The sequence below is a fragment of the Pteronotus mesoamericanus genome, unplaced genomic scaffold (assembly GCF_021234165.1).
Source record: "Pteronotus mesoamericanus isolate MK-2021 breed Mesoamerican mustached bat unplaced genomic scaffold, CSHL_Meso_final scaffold_54, whole genome shotgun sequence".
Taxonomy (NCBI): Eukaryota; Metazoa; Chordata; class Mammalia; order Chiroptera; family Mormoopidae; genus Pteronotus; species Pteronotus mesoamericanus.
The window spans coordinates 24,102,962-24,123,774 of NW_026555321.1; the positions used below are offsets into that span (position 1 = coordinate 24,102,962).

The window sequence follows — 20,813 nt, forward strand, 5'->3', positions numbered from 1 at the left end:
TGTTTTTAGACATAAATAATTTAACATAGTGCCTAGTACTTAGTAAATGTTCACATTTTAGCTATTACTAGTCTTTCAAAGTGTTTACCCTACATGTTTTTTTCTTTTTTAGCCAAATGATTTCTCAGTATCACTAAAAGCACAAGGGAAAAACAAGCATTTTAAAGTCCAGCTAAAAGAGACTGTCTACTGCATTGGGCAGCGTAAATTCAGCACCATGGAAGAACTTGTAGAACATTACAAAAAAGCACCGATTTTTACAAGTGAACAAGGAGAAAAATTATATCTTATCAAGCATTTATCATGATACTGCTGACCAGAAGTGTCTGCTGCGCAGCTCTAATTCGTCATGTAACTGAAGACTGAGAAAAATGTCAGTACAATCATGCTTGGTTGGATATTACTGTTTCTAACTCTACATGAGAATTGACTATAATATACATAAGTATTTTTATTATAACTCAGCCCACACATATATACTACGTATCAACGCATCTGCATAAGCAATTCCTTTTCCTTGGTCTCCTGTTTTATTTCCTTTGCTGTTTTTCTCTTCGCTTCTAATATTAAGGTTTTATATTTTGAAAAAATGATGCAGATCAAAAGGCTTTATATGGAAGAATTTCTTTTATTGCCTTTCCTCTGTTGCCTTGTAAGGGCACCATATTAGTCACTTCCTCAATGATTTCCTTTCATGTAAAATTATATCAATATATGGCAAATGCTAAAATAAATTTCTTGGAGAGTGTTAATCTTTTTTGTGACTAAAATAGCAATAATAAATGGAAAATTAGAAATTTCAGGTATTTGTCACAAGGCATGATAAATATCAATCAGGTATGTTGTGTCTGCCATTTTAAAAAATTCTTTCATTGTCTTCACTGTAACACAAAACAAATAGGACATAGCTTAGAAAACATATCTTGTACAATTTGAATTTATAACTGTTAGAAACAAAAATCTCTATAAGTTTCTAAGATTTTTTTTTTTTTTGGTCCTGCTTTCTCATCTAGTTCTCCAACAGAACAAAGCAGTTTTTTAAACTGTAAATGGAGGCTCTAGTGTTATTTTTTCCTCTAGTGTTATTTTCCCAAAGCATCTTTTATTAAGATATATCTGCACCGATGTAAAAAGAAGCTACAGCCAAGTTTGGGAGAAGTAGGAGGTAATGAGATACTTGGTCTCCCCTCACCCCTATCCCAAAACATCAATAATTATCAAGCATAGTATTTGTACTATTTAAATTTCCATCTTTCACCTTTGAGTTTTGTTACTGGGACACTAAAATTGATATATACCAGAGGAAAAGATGGAATGTGCTCATGGTTAGAGAATAGTATTTTTTAAATATTTCTTTTGCAAGTGCTTCATAATATGTTTTTGTTTACCAAGCAAAAGTTTGTGTGTATGGATGGGAAGCTACTACAGTCTTGAATCTACTTCTGCAGGTCACAGAAGAAAACCACTATATTTTATGATCACAGGTTTTTCCTGCATTATTCTGTAGATTTAAATTTAAGCAAGGCAGCTTTGAGTATTTTAATTTAAAATACTTGCTAAAACCACAAAACTTGTAAACAGTTGGAAGTCATATATTTTCAAGAATTTCCCAGTGCAGCCTAAACAAATGAATGTTTCTCTTCTTAATATGTTATAAGCAGACATTTAATATATCAGAACTACTGATGTTAAAATTGAAGTCATCCAATTCATGAAGTTTTGGGTTTGTTAATTATTTTATTTTAAATGTGTGTGTGTTTTTAAAATCATTTAAAAACCTTAATGTTGCCACTGGGTGGCAGACCTGGCTTCTCCCATTAAGCAACATGAGTTAGCAGATATAAAATATTGATGTACAATTTTTTCACCTTCATTACATCTGCTTTTAAAGCCTTTTAACTTATATTTCTTTATCTTTCTCAGTCTCCCTTTGTTTTTTAATTTTTTTAAATTACAGTTTACATTTGATATTATTTTGTATTAGTTTCAGATGTACAGCATAGTGTTTAGACATCAGGCCCCGTTTAAGATGATCAATAGGTAAGTTTAATGGAAATAAAAGTCATGTATGCTTATCTTTTTTTTTTTGCTTTAAAATGACTTGAATGTAAATGGAAGAAGACAATTTTAAAGTGGTTTTGAAATGATTAGATAGTAAACATCTTTTTATTTAATTTTAAACAAACTGATGAAGACTTCTCCATTGCTTTATTTTTTATGCAAGCTTATTTTCTAAAAAAGGACTAATTAATACTTTGTATCACAGACATGAACTGTTTATAGCAAACCCCACTGAGCTGATGGTAAGGATTTGAGAAAGTAGCTAGGAATAGAGTAGCACTGAAAGCAGAATGCATATTTCTGTGCCATAATTAGATTTATAATAACTAGAGAGTTACCAGATAGCCTATGTGTGCCAGTAATATCTACTGTGTGTGTGTGTTCTTACGGGATGAAAACCTCACTAGGAACTACTTAATTTTGTACTTTGACATTTTATCAAATTTTTTAAAGTCTTAAACCAGTCCTTATATCAATGGCTGGTTTTATAAGCATGAATTTTACTTGAAGCAATTTTTGTAAGAACTAGCAACCTTAGAAAATATATACACAGTAGGATTTATATTACAAATGAGACTTGCTTATTCCAAACCTGCTATACTATATATTGTGACACATTTCCCCATCTTTGTGCAGCTTGTTTTTAGACTAGTGGAGAGTTCTAGGAAGGACAGTATTACAGAAATTTTTGTCCACCTGCGAGGAAATACTTAGCTATCAATTTAATTACACATAACCCTGCCCAGCCCACTTCCACAAATAACTTCTCCAAAACCTTGGAAGAAGGAAGGTTTTTCAAAATTATATAAAGTAAGTAAGTAAAAAACTATTGTTGGCTGTATTCGTTAGTTGGTCATAAAAACATCTTTCACATACTATACAGCTTTGACTGTACACAGTTAACATAGGCACCTAGCACTATTAAAGATGGTGTGTTGCAGATATATCAACAGAATAAGAAGGCTAGGTGCAATCTACTACCATTGCTAGAATAATAAAGGCCTAGCATATGAGCAACTTGGCTTGTTAGAATAACACCCCCAAAATACCGAAAATAACAATTAAAAGGTCATCCTTCTATGACACAAGTTATTTCCAGCTTTAATACTGTAATTGTTTTTTTATATATTATATTGATTATGCTATTGCAGTTGTCCCAGTTTTTGCCCTTTTATTCCCCTCCACCCATTACCTGCTTTCCTCCAGCAATCCCCCTCAGTTCATGTCCATGGGTTGTGCATATAAGTTCTTTGGCTTCTCCATTTCCTATACTGTTCTTAGTATCACCCTGTCTATTTTGCACTTACCAATTATGCTTCTTAATCCCTGCATCCTTCCCCCATTCTTCCCCTTCCTCCTCCCAGCAGATAACCCTCCAAATGATCTCCATATCTGTGATTCTGTTCCTGTTCTGGTTGTTTGCTCAGTTTGGTTTTGTTTTTTTTTAGATCAGCTGTGAATAGTTGTGAATTTGTTGCCATTTTAATGTTCATAGTTTTGATCTCCTTAAGTCCCTTCAACATTTCATGTAATAATGTCTCGGTGATGATAACCTCCTTTAGATTTACCTTGTCTGGGAAGCACTTTACCTGCCCTTCCATTCTAAATGATAGCTTTGCTGGATAGAGTAATCTAGGTTGTAGGTCCTTGGTTTTCATCACTTTGAATATTTCTTGCCAGTCCATTCTAGCCTGCAGAGTTTCTTTTGAGAAATCAGCTGACAGTCTTATGGGAACTCCCTTGTGAGTAACTCTGCTTTTCTCTTGCTGCTTTTAAGATTTTTCTCTTTATCTTTAACCTTTGGCATTTTAATTATGATGTAACTTGGTGTGGTCCTCTTTGGGTCCAACTTGTTTGGGATTTTCTTTGCTTCCTGGACTTGTATGTGTGTTTCCTTCGCCAAATGAGGGACATTTCCTTTCATTATTTTTTCAAATAAGTTTTCTTTTTAAAAAAATTAGTTTATTTTTTCAAATACATTTGTCTTCACCTTCCTCCCACTACTTTCAAATAAGTTTTCAATTTCTTGCTCTTCCTCTTTTCCTTCTGCCATCCCTATGATTTGGATGTTGGTGTATTTGGAGATGTCCCAGGAGGTCCTTACACTGTCCTTGTTTTTTTAAATTCTTTTTTCTTCTTATTCTGTTGACTGCTTACTTCTTCCTTATGTTTCAAATTGTTGATTTGAACCTTGGCTTCCTCCCCTTCACTGTTGGCTCCCTGTAGATTTCTCTTTATTTCACTTAGTGTAACCTTCATTTCTTCCTTTATGTTTTTGCCATACTCTGTGCATTCTTTGAGCATCGTGATCACCAGTGTTTTGAACTCTGCATCTGATAGGTTGGTTATCTCCATTTCAGTTCATTCTTTTTCTAGGGTTTTCTTCTCTTCTTTCATTCGGGCCACATTTCTTTGTCTCCTCAATTTGGCAGGCTCCCTGTGTTTTGTTTCTGTGCATTAGGTAGAGATGCTTTGACTCGCTGTCTTAGTAGCATGGCCTATTGTAGATTGTGTGGGATGGAGCCTTAGGTAATGGCCAACACAGGGCAACCTGCTTCACTGCCTAGTGGTTCTGTGTTGGATAAGGGCTCAGAGAGGGGACAGTGCCACTGCTTGGTTTCTGGAGGTTTGCCTGACACTTTCCCCATTTCCAGTCACTTCATCCACTTCCCCTATGTGACTGATGCCCTTCCAGCTGTTGCCTTGGTAGTGAATCCCAGAGTGAGTGGGTTTGTATGTTCTGAGACCACGCAGACCCTTTAAACAGAGTATCCTGAAAATATGGCAGTTTCTTCTGCTACCCCAACCCCCACTGGTTTTTACAACCAGAAGTTATGGGGCTGGGATTGCTTGCTCCCAAGGTATCCTTCCTGATTTTTATCTGCCACATATGAATGTGGGACTGCTTGTGCCTGTTCCACTGCTGCCTCTCTGTGCCACACTGCATCTCCTCACCTCTCCACCCATTTTCCTCCCTTTGTACCTGCCTGGATGAATGTAACTTATTTAAATCTTTGGTTGTTGGACTTCATACATTTTGATTTTCTGACAGTTCTGGGTGTTACTTCTGAGGTTTAGTTGTGATTCTGTCTGTGGTTGTGTGAGGAGGTGAAGCATGTCTGCCTACTCCATCTTGACTGAAAGTCCTGCTGTAATTATTCATCTAATCCAGAGACTGCAAAGAAGCAGGCTACTACTGTCTGTAGGGACCTGTGTAAGGAGAAAAAGAAAAGACATCTTTTCCTCTCAGGCAAGCCCAGCCCCTTTTCTTATTGAGAAGTCTGAATTTATATTGTACATTCTCAGTCTTCCTTGATTCTATCTTGGCTAGGTTACCCTCTTCGGGGCACAGCCAAATAGTTTTACCACACAGTGCTTTAAAAAAATGATCTTTAACATTTGATAATTGGGGCATATCACATGAAGTACAGAGTTCTGGTTTCCCCTGAAGAATGAGTAGCTGCAAATACTGGAGATGAATTCCCACAAGGCAATATCATATAGAACTTATGGATGGTCCCCTTATTTTTACCAATACACACGGGGGAAAAAACAATACAAACGTCTTCTCAACCTTTTCTCCTACTTCACATCTCCAAATGCAGTTACTGTTGCTCTGTTTTACCAGTAACATGGAGAGTTCAGTGTGGAATCTGGAAACTACCATTTATCAGAAACACTTCAAATGCAATGTCCAAATCAATAAATTGGAAATGTAGTGTTGTGGCATGCTTTAATTTTTCCACTTTAATATTTTGCTGGAGGCTAAGGGGGTTCTTCATAATCCTGTGTTTATATAGATTTTTCAACTGTTTCCAGATGGTTGTAGTCACTTCTTAAAGGACATTTGATATATTAGATAGATGACATCCTAATTTTATGTTCTGAACAGCATCCAGTGAATCCTAAAAAGTGCCGCATTACTGCTTCTGGGGGAAATACTTACTTGATTTCCATTGCAAGGCAAGATAGGAAGTTCCTCTCTTCTGATAAGCTTGTTTAGCAGGTTCACCTGACTCAACTCTTGTCACCTTCTAAACACCTATAAGCCAGCATACTATGCATACTATACACCCTAATTTCCTGCTGTTACATAACCTAAACCAAATGACCAAGGGAACAAAATATGTGTTTACTAGTTTATTAACAAGTTGTTCTTTTGATCTGAAAGTACCGTTTGCTGAGACTTGTTTGTTCTCAATGAGTAGCACCTAAATTAGGTTTGGTGAGGTTTTGAAGATCAGGAGTTTTTCAGTTATTGGCCATATTCACAGAGGTAAGTTTTAAAACATAGTGTTATTTTGAAAATGTCAGCCTGAGCACTTCATTATATAAAATATTTCAGAATTGGCCTGATGCCTACAATGGCTTAACACAAACATTTAATTTACCTACTGGACTGGCTAATTTTTAAATGTTTTCACTCAAATTACTTTTTTAGGCTTTTTTTTCCCCCCAATCCTCACCCAAGAACATTTTTTCATTGCTCTTAGAGAAACATCAGTTAGTTGCCTCCCACACGCCCCAACCTGGGATCGAACTTGCAACCTAGGTATGTGCCCTGACTGGGGATCAAACCTGCAACCTTTTAGTGCATGGGACAATGCTCCAAACAACTGAGCCACGCTGGCCAGGGCTTAAGCTGTTTTTATAGCTCACCAAAAAGCTGGTTTTGGAATTTTGAAATAATGTTGCAAATTTTATTTGTATTTACAACTATAGGAGACGAAAAAGTACTCACTTTGTTCATGTTTTCCTGTATGTCATGTAATGATAATGTCTTTCAAACAAGAAAACATAAGTAGATCATTGAAAATAGACATCTAACGTTAAGTTATTGCTTTAAATAAATCTCTGGGCTCAAATAATTTATGTCTTAGATCATGTAGAAAATTTGCAGATAGCCTGTGGGAAATTTTGGAGACAGATGGAATGCAGAATGAAACTGAATTGTCTATCTTGCACTAAACACAGGAGTGGTTATTAAGTTGAATTTTTTTTGAGCCCTTACGGAAGAAATTAATCATCCTTGAGTAAGCATGTCTTTTCTAGGAGCAAGTAATGCCAAACAAACTACTTGTTTTCATAGGTTTTCTAGATTATAGGTAAAGCGGGATGTTATAGAAAACATTTATTTCGTTAGGATATATGCTAGTTGCTTGGTATCAAGATGAAAAAGTGTTTTTTGAACTGTTAATCTGTATGTATGATTGTGTGTATTTAAATAGCTCTTGGAAATATTTAGCATCCAACCCCCCAACAAACTCACCTAAAATACTTGATTGCTCAGGTGCCGGACTTCTAACCTCGCAATAGGATAGCGAAAATAGACAAAGTGTCCACAAGCTGTCATAAAACTTACATTTCTAGTGCTGTAATGCCTAATGGAGTAGTGCTCTGAAGAAAAAAATAGAGCAAGTTGAGGGTGTTTGCAGAGTAACAGGTGGTTAATTTACATGAAATGATCAAAGGAGGCTTCTGATAAAATTGACCTTTGAGCATATTGTGTGTTCCACATGATAGAATCACTGATGACTAGTATTAAACCACTGGTTGAGTGAATACAGCAACCCGAGTAATTTTAAAATTGAATAAAATGGTATTTGTTTAAATGTGGCAATTTTAACTACAGAGGGCTATTCTGAATAAAGCCTGATTCTTCATCTTAAGAATTGTTAAGGAATGTCCACAGGGGGGAAAAAAACCAGTTATGGCTACAGCAAAGAGGACAGTTTGACAGACTTAGGGGATTTATTTGATCACACCTTAAAAGAATTGAGTTTAAGGGAGGTTAGATTCCTAATGGTCTGCACTGGTGGCCACACAGTAAACTAGAGAGGAAATTGAAAAGCAATATATAAAAAGGCTACAAGATCCCTGAAAACTAAAGCTTGACAGTGTGTGGAAACTGAGCAGATTCAGTGGCAGCAGGAGTTAAAAGAATATAAGATACAGGCAGTTCCACTGCTTAAATACTTTGTGTAACAAAAAATACATAATTGAGGCAGTGGGTTACAACTAAGAGAGAGATGTTCTAAAACAAGACATACTTAGGAATCTTGGTAAAGGGTCTGGAATTACTCTGTTCTAAGTAGGGTAAGGCAGGGTTATTGGAACAGAGTGATTGACAACGTACATAGTCTGTGCCAGGGCACCAGGACCTAGCCTGTACTTGCACAAATCTGAGAGTGATTGCTTTAAATTTGTTCCCTACTGTTTTCCTTGCTTCATTCCAGTCTTGGCCCTATGAGGTTCAGAGGGCTTTTTCTTACATCAACCTCCTTATCTGTCCCCACTGCCTCTCTCCTGGTTCATAAAAACCTTGTTTCTTCCTGCTTTTCCTTCCATAATTAAATGTAAAATATTAAATGGCAAGTAGTGTAATAGGCGAAAATCCCTATTCTTAGACTGTACCTGCTTATGATGGTAAACAATTTCACTTTTCCAGGAGTTCATCTTCAGAATAAATGATCTTTCAACTCTGAAAGGCAGTGGGAATTAGCCTGAGAAGTGCAGGCAATGGGTTAGAGGATAGTTTGGTTCTAACATGTTGCATAAAAAACTGGGAGATCACAACTAGCTGATGAAAAGGTATTAGAAAGAGAAGGACCTCAAAGACTGGAGAGAAACGAAATCAGAGTTGGGGATTCCAGACAAGGATACAGGCCAGCAGGTGAGGCACAGCCCTCAAGAAGTCCTTATCCAATGGCATGTCCCATGCAGAGGTGGATGGTATGAGTGCCTTGTTGTCATGAACTTGTCCTGAGAGGGACTGTCATTCAAAAGCTGGACCAGGCCAATAGCATTACCCCTTAGTGCCCCTTGAGGTGTGCAGAGCCCAAGACAGAGACTTTCCTTGCAGTGGCCTGTGAAGAATTGCCAGTCTACACTGCCTAGTCAGCATGGCAGTGTTGAGCAGTGGCATCTTGACAGGAAGACATTCCCAAGTAGGGAGCTATCTTAAGACCTCCAGGTTTGGTGAACAGGATACCTAGCTGAGTCTTGTTCTCCCATTTTCTGTTTACTTACCTTTCCTTTTTCTTTTCCTCAGTATTCCCTTCAGCTTTTCTGTCCTTGGACCTTGCTTATGTCATTTTCCCAGTTGGAATGCCGAACTGTGAATGCATCTCTCCTACCCAAATCTATACAAGTACATCTTTGGAACTCCATATCGAGGTCTGTTCTCTAAAGCCTTTGCTAATTTCTTGGATCTCTCCTTTGTGCCCTCAGACACATTGTAAGCCCTCCTTTGGTGCTAATGTTACAGAACCCCAGCCTATGCAGTTCTGAAACAGTTGGGGGTCTGATTGCTCAGGGCCAAGAAGCATGACTCCTTATGCCAGAGTTTGATGAAAAGGTATTATTTATTTAAAAGTTATACAGGTTTAGAATAATGGTGGAATTCCGCCATTAAGTCTCACTCTCTTTAAAACACCCACAAACACATGGTCCTGCCCCACTTTGCCAAACCATGCCAGTTTCAGAATATGCCTGTCAGAGATACTGTCTTTCAGAAAAACCGAAGTCCATGGCTCAGCATTCCCCATCACAGTTAAGCATTTAGGCATCTGCCATTAATCCATGCGTGGCAGGGCAGGTCCCGCACTTCCCAGCACCATCAGCCATGTTTCCGTGATCTCCAGCTTATACTCCAAACTGTGGCACCTTCTTATACACCATACCTCGTGGCAGGCTGGTGGGGGACCCTTCTTGGCAGGCCCACTACTCTTCCCCGTACCGCATGGCAGAGACATGGCTGCCATGCCTATTATAAATTCTGACCCAGAACTTCCAGCACAACCCCATTTCTGACTCCTCCCACAGTGGATTATATCTGCTAGTTCTTTGTACAGTTTACATTCTCTCTGCTGCCATTATGACTCTGGGCCCGGCAGGTATGGCCTGGTGATGCAGGGCAAACCACCTTCCTGCCTCTGTGCAGGCACTGTAACGGGAACCGCCTCCCTGCTTCTCACAGGCGCTGTAAGCTCGTGCCCTCACATCATGGCTACACAAAAGTCAAAGCCATGCTGATCTCCCTGGCCCTTAGCGAGCATAACCATTAAGCTGGCCAAGTTGCCAAAGATACGCAGAGTACCTCTCAATGGCTGTCTCCTGTTTCCCCTATCCCCCAAGCCAAGGTTCGTGGCGGGGCATCTCTGTTTTGGGGACCTCTAGCTCAACACCCTGTTACGCTAATTGGGAGGCAGTAAGTTGAGTGCAAAGAACTTGAAACTGGGCAGACCTTGACTGGAATTCTTATTTCCATCCCTAATATACCTGATATACAGTAAATCAATTTCTCTGAGCCCTGTGTCCTCACCTGAAAAGCTGGGAATCAAATCCTACCTTGCAATTCTGTTGGATAAAATGTGGAAATGCACATAATCCTGGAAAACCTTTAGAATGATTCCCTGCACATAGCAGATATCCAGTACACACTGGCTTTCATTGTTAGCTTTTAACATGTGGAAACTGGGCAGAATTGCACTTACGAGAGAGGAATCAGAAACCAGGACTGGGAGAACAAAAGTGAGATGGGGACAGATGTTGAGGCCAGGATATATGAAGCACTGCAAGTTGGGGTGAGTCCAGACCTGAAGTCAGGGGAAGCCAGAATCAGACAACAGGGGAGCAGTGAGAAACTATGCAAGCATCTGGTGACCAGAGGTCATGGTACAAATGTGGCCACTGACTCAGAGGGCTGGAATCAAGAAGAGCATACAACAAATATTCTTTTCTTTTTTATTGTTTACACTATTACAGTTGTCCCCACTTTTTCTCCCTTTGCCTGCCTCCACCCAGCCTTGCACCCCACCTTAGGCCATCACCACACCGTTGTCCATGTCCATCGGTCATGGTGTATTAAAGAGATATATAGCTAACACTTACTGCACACTTACTTTGCCAGATCCTGTTCTAAGTGTACCATTCATTTAGTTCTCACAACAGCCCTGAATTAACTATTGTAACTGTTTCCAATTTATAGATGAGATGAGGACACTAAAACAGGTTGTTTAAATGACTTGTCTTAAAAACACACACACACACACACACTAGTAAATGTGGCAGAGCCTGGATGCCAATCTAGACAGTGGCTCCAGAGCTCATGCTTTTAACTATTATCCTCCAGTAGTTACCTCCAACTGCAAGCCTTTCTTTGCTGAACTAGGAGCAACCTGCACAGGGCCAGCCAGTTAGAGAAAATTATCCCTAATGTACTTACTGCTAGTGTTATTAATATATATATATAATAAATATAACAGCATTTGGGAAGACCTGTGTTCCTCGCACTGTGCTAATATGCTCTGTCAGCATCCTTAATTCCCTTAACTATTATGTAAGACATCATTGTATCTATTTTATAAATGAAAAAAATGAGGCTCTTGGAATTGCTTTCTTCCCCCTTCACACTGAAACACATTCAAAGTATACTACTTTGCACATCCACTCCTCATCCTACAACTATCTAGCTTCTGATTCAAATTCTCCACTGAAATTTCTCTTACTGAGATTACAAATGATCATCCAGGGGACATTTTTCAATGATTAGCTCAATGACTCGCCCTTTTGCACGCCTGCTTGGTGACCACTCCATATTTCATCATTTCCAGGACCACAGTTTGTTCCAGGACCACCTCTCTGACATATTTTTAACCCCCATATCACCCTATTTCTTTTTTCTTATGCTGGTCCTTAAATGTGAGTCTTCTCCAGAATCACATTTACACCCCTCCTTAATCTACATACTCTTCTTGAATATTTCACTCCCTGATCTCAGTTACCACTAAAATGCTAAAGGTAGGGGTAAGGGTTCCCATAAACGTGAGACAGATCCTTTACGTACTGGGGACCCCTGCCTGTATCTCAAATTCAAGTATATCAAGCTGAATACATGCAAACTTTTTCTATACCGCCCCCAGCCCTGCCTGTCCTGACCCCACCCATCATTCTCCTTTTCATTATTTCACTGATGTGCTGCCATCCACCCAGTTACTCAAACCTAGAACCTGAAAGTCATGTTTGCCTCCTCCCCCTCCACCCTCCCAATTTACTCATATTTAGGAGCTGTCAGTTCTACCTCCATCTTTTGGATTTAATCACTCCTCTCTACAGACGTGGGAAAGCCTAGTGGAAACGAACAATATCTCTTACCTAGCTAACTGACATAGCTCCCTCCTGGCCCTTCTTCCTCCAGTCTGGCCCTTTTACTGTTTTCTCTAACCTAGTCATAAACTTTAAAGCTCAAATGCAGGGAATGACATGATCAGATTGGAGCTTTTAACCCCTTCTTTGACCTACATTGCTCTCTAAGCTTCATTGCTCCTTAAGGATAAACTCTAAGCTCCTTAACAAGGTATTCAAAGCTCTCTGGAATCCCATTTCTATCCACCTTTGGACCCCATTTCTTGCCACTCCACCTTGCTCTCCAGTGGCACTGAACTTCTTATGGTTTCCTAAACACACCAGGCCTGGCTAATTCTTTTTTTAGTATTTGATATTCAGTCCAAAATCACCTGCTCCAGGAAGCCTTCTCTTACCCCCTATGCTGGGTTAGGAGTTTCTTCTTAATGTTTCCTTATTCCCTTTTGAATATTTGTCACCTTTTTCAGTAACAATTTATGATTATTCTCCTATCCATCTTCTCCACTAGTTGGGGACTTCTTGTTGAGGACAGGAACTATTAGATTCCCAGTATCTAACACATAGTATAGGCCTTTAGTGAATGTTGAATGAATAAATGATTCATTTTCCCAAGGGAACATTGCAAATAAATTCCTAAACTGAACCCAAAAATCTGCTTGTACTCTAAAACTCATGTTCTTTTCACTAATGCATTTGCATTATAAAGTATTCAGTGTCCTTAAAAAGCTAACATTTTATGGTGCTAAACCCTATCATTAAGTTTCCTTCCAATTTTTAAAATTCTTTTTAATTTTTCAATAAGACATTCACATGGTTCAGTAATCAAACTATAAAAATATATAGTACCGAAAACAATTGAAAGCAGGGTCTCAAAGAGATATTTGTACATATATATTCATAGCAGCCTTAGTCACAATGGCTAAAACACGGAAGCAACCCAGCTTTTCACTGGATGAATGGATGAGCAAAATGTGGTATATACATCAAAGGGATCTTATTTAGCCTTAAAAAGGAAGGAAATTCTGCAGTGTGCTACAACATGGTTAAACCTTGAGGACACTGTGCTAAGTAAAATAAGCCAGTCATAGAAAGGCAAATACTGTATAATTCTATTTACATGAGGTACTTAGAGTAGGCAAGTTCATTGCGACAGAAAGTAGAATGGTGAAGGGGCGGGGGAAGGGAGAATGGAGAGTTACTGTTTAATGGGCACAAAGTTTCAGTTTTCCAAGATAAAGAGAGCTATGGGGCTGAATGGTGGTCATGGTTGCACAACAATGTGAATGTATTTAATACCATTGAACTGTATGCTTAAAAATGATTAAGATGGTGAATTTTATGTTGTGTGTATTTTACCACAATAAAACATTTTTTAAACCCCAAAACAAACAAAAGATATTGAGAAGCGTCTCATTCCCATTTTTCTTTATCGTCCCAGTTCCAACTCCCTCTGCCCAAGGTAACCAATCTTGTTAGTTTCTGTATCTTGTTCCAGGTTTTCTTTTTGCAAATGCAAGTGAATATGAAACTACGTAGTGTTCGCCCCCTCCTGACTTTTTAAAAGGTATTAAAGTTTTTTTTTTTTAGGTTTTCTACTTGTTTTTGGAATGTATATGTATTAGCAAGGAGAGCTAATCAGTACCCAGCTTGAATGAACTCACAAGATGGAGACGTGAAAGAGGACAGCTATTTGATGAGAAGGCAAGATAATCCTGCCTGCTCACTCCAATGGGGTTCCTCCAGGACAGAGCCTATTGTCCAGGGTATTTCCCCCAAACAGATTCTCAAGCTCCCCAGAGTTACCTTTTCTCAGGAACTCTCCTAGGCCACTCCCCCTGATGCAATATCTGGGTTTGGACAGAAAGGAGGGTGCTACACAGCCCGCCCCTTCTGTCTGAGCTGTCTGGGCCTGCTCCTGTTTTCACAACAATTCAGGCTGTGTAACAACTCAGACCTCTCAGCTCCCGCATCTACATTCTGAAGCAAGGATGGCTGGGATGGACAGGATGTTTCATTGTGAAAGGAAACAATGTTCCAGGTCAAGCTGAGTCTGCCTAACACAGACCCTCATGATGACTGTAGAAGAAATCTCGACAAGTCTTATCATGTGGTTTTTCTACCCCTTGATTCCATGTTTGCTTATAGGTAAGTATGAATTAGAATACAGCCAATAGACTGGGAGTTGAATATATGGGTTAAGAAAGTGAAAAATACTTTCCCAGGGTTTGGGGTTACATTATATAGGCATAAAACATCTTAAGTGTGTTTTAAAAAAGGTTTCTCACCTCCTAACCATCCCCTCATCCTAAAGAAAAGGAAGAAACCTGCGTTCTGTCTGGAAATCTCTCTCCTAATGTCCACAGAACATTCTAAAAAGATAAGGCATCAAAACAAATAGTCTAAAGGTTAGTAGAGCTCCTTGCATGGTGTTGTTTATCTCATCTGGTTTTAAAAGTTGCAGCATAGTTATCTCAGTCTCTCTGTGTTTACATCAGAGATGCTAACTGTAGGGACAAGAAATAGAGCAAAGATTCTACAAAATAGAAATGAATAAAAAGACAGTTTTCTTTAGTATTGGGGGTAAGACATAAAAATTGGGTATCTCTCCTGGTCACTGCAGAAAGGTAGCAGTCAGGTAGGTACTCCATAGCATTGAAAAGCAATAGTTGGTTTGGGGTGCTTTCCCTGCCAGTAAGATTACATAATTTTCTCTGCTTTACTCCTGGATGCTTGTACCTACATGCTTTGTTGTTTCAAAAATTGCAGCTCTGTAGCTTTTGATGTTTCATCATGTCAAATCATATTTAAGAGAAATTTCTAGTTTTAATACTCCAAGGTTCTAGGCACTTTGTAGTATAAGTAGGAGACTTGAGAACTTTATATTTTATTTTTATTTTTTTAACACTCAGAAGTAATTATTCTAATTAGTTTTAACCAGGCAACAAATCAGTGCTAAGGAGAGCTGCAAATGTTTACAACTGGCTCAGACATTAAATTTATGGTGTCCCTAGTTCAAAACCTTCAAAGCTTCCAATTGCTCAGCACATGGTGTTCAAATCTGCTGTTTGTTTCATGATCCAACATATTTAGGCCCTGATGCTATTTCTCACCACTCCTTGAAAACAAATATGGACCATAGGTGGCTGCTGTCTTCACAGTTGGCATATTACATGCTCATAATTTCTGACCAGAAGTACCATCTGTATTTCCTTTCCCCATCCCAAGCCCATCTTCCCATTATCATTCCACAAGACTCCCTCCTCCCACAGATCCTTCCCAGGCTTCTCTCTCCTTTGACCCTGACCTCATTTTCTCTGCTTTGGTGGGCTCTGTTTCCTGCATTGACTTGAGGGCAGCATCTGGGCAGCTTTCCTGGTGTCCCCAGAGTCCACAGCATAGGCAAAGAATGGTGCCTGATTGGTTAGTTAGCAGGTTGATTGATTAGTTGGTGGGACAAGTTTTTCTCATGGAGCCAAAAGGATAAGATGAGGAGGCCAAATGAGAAGGGGAAAGGCCAGCATTTTTAAATTAAAATATATTTTTTAATTTATTGATTTATGAGAGAGAAAAACATCTACTTGCTATTCTACCTACTGATGGATTCATTGGTTGATTCTTATATGTGCTCTGAATGGAGAGTGAATCTGCAACCTTGTATATCAGGACAACACTCTAACCAACTGAGTTACCTGGCCAGGGTGAAAGGCCAGCATTTTTTAATTTGACATTTTCTTCGGTGAGGCAGTCTCATCCTTTAAGCCTTTTCCTGATAACTTCTGTATCGAACAGACCTGGAGTTGAGTGTGTTCTTCTGGTACCTATAAACTTATGCAGAATAAAAAGAAAAAATAATCCGTGGTAGAAACCACAAGGATGTCAGAGCCAGAAAAACCTGTATATGTGTTTTGTTTTGCTAGTCCAGTGACTATATCATATAACTTCCATTTCTGCACCTGTGAAATGGTGAAAATAGACACTTTGGGCTTGGGAAGGGTCAAATGAGTTGATGCAAACAAAAGCTCTTTGAAGGTGTCAATGTGCTCCCATCCCCATGTTAGTCATTAAATATTGGTTATGTAAACAAATGGTGGTGTCAGCAGATAATTGCTTTAGTAGAGGTTGCATTGATGCAGCTTTTTAAAATTATATTTTATTGATTATGTTATTACAGTTGTCCTTATTTTTTTCCCCTTTCTCCCCCTCCACCCAGCATTCCCCACCCCCTCAGGCAATCCCCACACCATTGTTCATGTCCGTGGGTCATGCATATAAGTTCTACTCCAATTCCTCCTATACTGCACTTTACATCCCCAGGGCTATTCTGTAACTATCTATTTGTACTTCTTAATCCCCTTATCATTTCACACATTCCCCTACATACCCCTGCCATCTGGCAACCATCAAAACAGTCTGCTTATCCATGATTCTGTCTCTGTTTTTGATTGCTTAGTTTTTTAGATTCAAGTGTTGATAGATGTGTATTTATTGACATTTTATTGTTTATAGTTTTGATCTTCTTAAAGAAGTCCATTTAACATTTCAAATAATAATGACTTGATAATGAACTCCTTTAGTTTTTTCTTGCCTGGGAAACTCCTTATCTGCCCTTTGATTCTAAATGATAGCTTTGCTGGGTGGGTCCCTGCTTTTCATGACTCTCAATATTAATATTAATCAATATTAATTCAGGGTGCTGCCCTGGCTTTGGGATTTTTCAAAGCTCCTTGGGTGGGACTCCTTGGAGAAGCAGTCTATTGCAGGACTGGGCAGAGAAAATACAAGTCTGGACCATCTGGTGGTATGTAAGGAAGTGCTCAAAAAAGGATAGAGGCATAAATGCAACAAGTATCCTGGATTGGATCCTGGAGTAGAAAAAGGATATTAGTGGAAAAATTGGCAAAATTCAAATAAAGCTTGGAGTAATGCACCAATGTTGGTTTCTTAGTTGTGACAAATATGCCGTGGCTATATCAGATATTAGCATTAGGGAAAGCTGGGTGAAGGGTATATAGGAACTCTGTGTACTGTGTGCAATTTTTCATTATATATAAAATTATTTGGAAAATAAAGTCTATTAAGTCTTTAAAAACTTACGAGAGTAAGTCAAAAGGACACAGGAGCCAATCTGAAAGAGTTCCCAATGGCCAAATCTGGAACAATTTGAGTGACAAAATAAATACAAATAGACTAAAATGAATTTCCATGAGCTCAAAGTGATACAAATGAATAATTCAATAAATAAATGTGGATGAGGCTAAGAGAGGCTATGTTGATCCTCCATTGTGAGTCCAAGCAGGCGAACTTCAGGGGCTCTGCTTTTCCCCTCCTGGGACACCAGGACCATGAAAGGAATGTGTAAAGTGACAGTAGCTGGGACCACAGAGAACCTTGAACTTGGGTTGTATTCTCTCACTGATAGGGAAGCCAGGACAGAACACAGATAACGGCTTCTCCCCCCATGGTGAGCATGCTAGGCCTTATCATCCTAAGTCCTATCACGGCTACAGTTAGCTTCTTTTGTTTTAAAAAGTCATTTCTGAATTTTCACTTTTTTTCCTTTTTTTTTAAAGATTGTATTTACTTTTAGAGAGAGGGGAAGGGAGGGAGAAAGAGGGGGAGGAAAACATCAATGTGTGAGACATACATTGACTTGTTGCCTGTTGAAGGCACCCCCACCGAGGACTCAGTCTGTAAACCCAGGTGTGTGTCCTGACTGGGGATCAAACCAGCAAATTTTCAGTTTGCAGGCTGGCACTCAATCCACTGAGCCACAGCAGGGAGGGTGAATTTTTACTTTTTAAGTAAAGGTAAATACAGTGAAAATTAAGTCCTTCCCATCTAGATTCCCCACTTCTGCAAACCAGTAGTTTTCTCTTGAAGTAACAGTTTTCACCATTACCATTTTCTCTGCACCTTTCCAGAAGTTTGCTTTGCATATGCAATTATGTGCACATTTATGGCCTTTGCCCTCCAGCCAACAGCTGCATACTAGTGTTTTGCTTTTTTCCATGTAACAGTGTGTCTTGGAGCTAATTCATGTTAGAATGTATAAAGTTACCTCCTTTAAAATAAATGCATAGTTTTCTCCTGGAAAAAAAAATGGTGGAAATAAATAGCTCTTCCTTACAGAGTTTCAATTAATAAATAGATAATCAACATTGGAACAGGAGGGAAATAATTGTTGCAAGTAATATCCACCAACAGATGCTAAAAGTAATGGATGGAAGTTTGAAGAGAAACAATATTTGCCGTGTCAAGGTACCTCCCCCAACTGATTTATTAACTATAAAGGGGAAAATGGTAGCTTTACAGTGGAGAAACTGCCTTAATCAAGTGATCAGGGTTACTATCAATAATAAGACATGTTAACATCATGCACTCCTTGTGGTACGTGCCAAAAATATACAATCAAGTCAAGTCATACAAAAACATCAAACACAAACTGAGGAATATTGTACAAAACAATTGACCAGTACTCTTCAAAAATGTCAAGGTCATGAAAGACTAAGAAAGACTAAGAAGAGTTTGGAAGAGACTAATTAGATATGACAACTAAATCTGGGATTCTGGATTTATTTCCTGAAACAAAAACTGGTGAAATTCAAATAAATACTGAAGCTTACTTAATAGTATTGTGCCAATGTAACTATCTTAATGTTCATAATTGTACTATGGTTATATACATATGGAAGGCTGAGTGAAGGGTGTATGTGTTATTGAGTCCCAATATAGGAGTACATCTTCCTATGTGCATTGGCTAAGAGAAATCAATAAGCCGGGGTTTGCAGTAGAAAAACGAAGTAATTTATTATTATTATGGGATTGTCCAAACTGGACTGTAGGTGAGCTCGTGCTCTTAAAGACCCAACCTCCCAGTGGTATGTGAGTTACAGAATACAGAGGGCAAAATCACAAGACACTGTTGGTTAGGGGTTCCAGTCCTTTTAAGAGCTGATTGGTTGGAAGTGAGGCAAGGGTAATAAATCACTTCTTTATGTCTTGAAGACAACTCTAAGGTCTGCTTCAGTGTCCCTTTGTGGCTTCATAGAAAAGTAGCCAAGGGGTCATTCCACCTTAGGGCTCAAGAGCTGTAATAATGTAATTTAGGTCAAGATGTTATCTTTAGCCTGCCAGGGCTCCAGACCTTGTGATTGTTAGGTCCGGGCTATTGTCTTCTGCAGCCTCAGGGGTTAATGATTATCATGGGGAAAGCCTGGGTCTATGAGGTATGTAGAGAGAGTGAAACAAATGATTTCTAAAGCTATAGTCACAAATCAAATCAAAATCATAAGGACTCTCGATTTCATATGGTAGTTTACTGTACTGTTTTGTAACTTTTCTGTAAGTCTGAAATTACTTGAAAATAAAATTTAACAACAACAAATAACCTCCCAAGTGATTCTAATGAGCAGCCAAGGATGATGAGAACCACTACATAGTCTCTCGACCAGTGCTTCTCAAATTTTAACATGCATATGAATTACCTGGAGACTCTTGTTAAAATGTAGATTTTGGTTCAATGGGGTGTAGGGTACAGTCTCAGAGCCTGCATTTCTAATCAACTCCTGGGGAATGTGATACTGCTGATCCTAAGACCATACTTTAAAATCCTGAAGTAGTCTGTCAGTTTTCTGAGTCATGAATTTGTTTGCATACTTTTTGAGGCTGGGGTGTGGGTGATAGGTACTCAGGTAGTGAGTGATGCCAGCAGCCTGCTTAGTGGCCAGTTCTAGGTCAGCCTTCCTCTTTTCTTCTTCCGGTGACTAACAAGGTAATTCTCTTGAGACAATTTACATTATTTTAGGGCATAATGTCAGTTCATAAGAACAAGTTATCTCCTGCAGTGCAAGGCCCATGTGGTGGGCAGAATAATGATCCCCTACAGATGTGCACATGGCAGATAAGGATTTTAAGGCTGTGATTAATATTGTGGGACTTTGAGATTGGGAGATTATCCTGGATTATCAGGGTGGGCCCAAGCTAATCACATGAGTCCTTAAAAGCTGATAACTTGTCCTGGATGTAGTGAGAGAAAGATTGGAAAGACAGGAGAAGCAGGAAAAATTTGAAGTATGAAATGGAATCAATTAGCCATTGTTGGCTTTGAAGGTAGAGGAAGGGGCCATGAACAAGGAGTTCAGGCGGCCACTAGAAACTGAGAAGGGCAAGGAAATAGGAAACGAATTCTGTCTTAGAGCCTCCAGAAGTCAGTCCTATCAATATCTTGATTTTAGTTCAGTGGAACCAGTGTCAGATTTCTGACCTAAAGAGCTGTAAGATAATCTGTGCTGTTCTAAGATGTTAAATTTGTAATAATTTATTACAACAGCAATAGAAAACGAAGAGGTCTTGAGAGAGAGATCAGTGTGGTGGATGCAGCATCACAAAAACAGGTGTTATTTAACTAGTTTTGTGTGGGCAAAACTAAGACTCTGAGCACCAGACTCTTAATAGTCTGGTCACACTCAGCTAAAGTCTCTACTGAAAATACCGCTATGTGTCCAATTGCTCTAATATTATTTAGTTGAAAAGGCTATCCTTCCTCCATGGAATTGCTTTTGTACCTTTGCCAGAAATCAGTTGAGCATATTTGTGTGGTTCTATCT

At 38.9% G+C, this 20,813-nt stretch overlaps 2 protein-coding genes across 5 annotated transcripts in view; both read left to right on the forward strand.

Annotated features, from left to right (window-relative positions):
- Window positions 1-1,274, forward strand: part of NCK1 (NCK adaptor protein 1) — a 72,026-nt gene extending 70,752 nt beyond the window's left edge. For all 4 annotated transcript variants that reach the window (XM_054595681.1, XM_054595679.1, XM_054595680.1 and 1 more), the window contains one exon: window positions 113-1,274. In XM_054595681.1, the coding sequence (XP_054451656.1) occupies window positions 113-307 (195 nt within the window). In that variant the 3' untranslated portion in view covers window positions 308-1,274. The remainder of the gene's footprint in view (window positions 1-112) is intronic.
- A 12,987-nt stretch (window positions 1,275-14,261) lies between these two features.
- The window catches only part of IL20RB (interleukin 20 receptor subunit beta), a 28,235-nt gene continuing 21,683 nt past the window's right edge, over window positions 14,262-20,813 (forward strand). Inside the window, exon 1 of the mRNA XM_054594913.1 lies at window positions 14,262-14,352. Within this exon, the coding sequence (XP_054450888.1) occupies window positions 14,277-14,352 (76 nt within the window). The 5' untranslated portion in view covers window positions 14,262-14,276. The remainder of the gene's footprint in view (window positions 14,353-20,813) is intronic.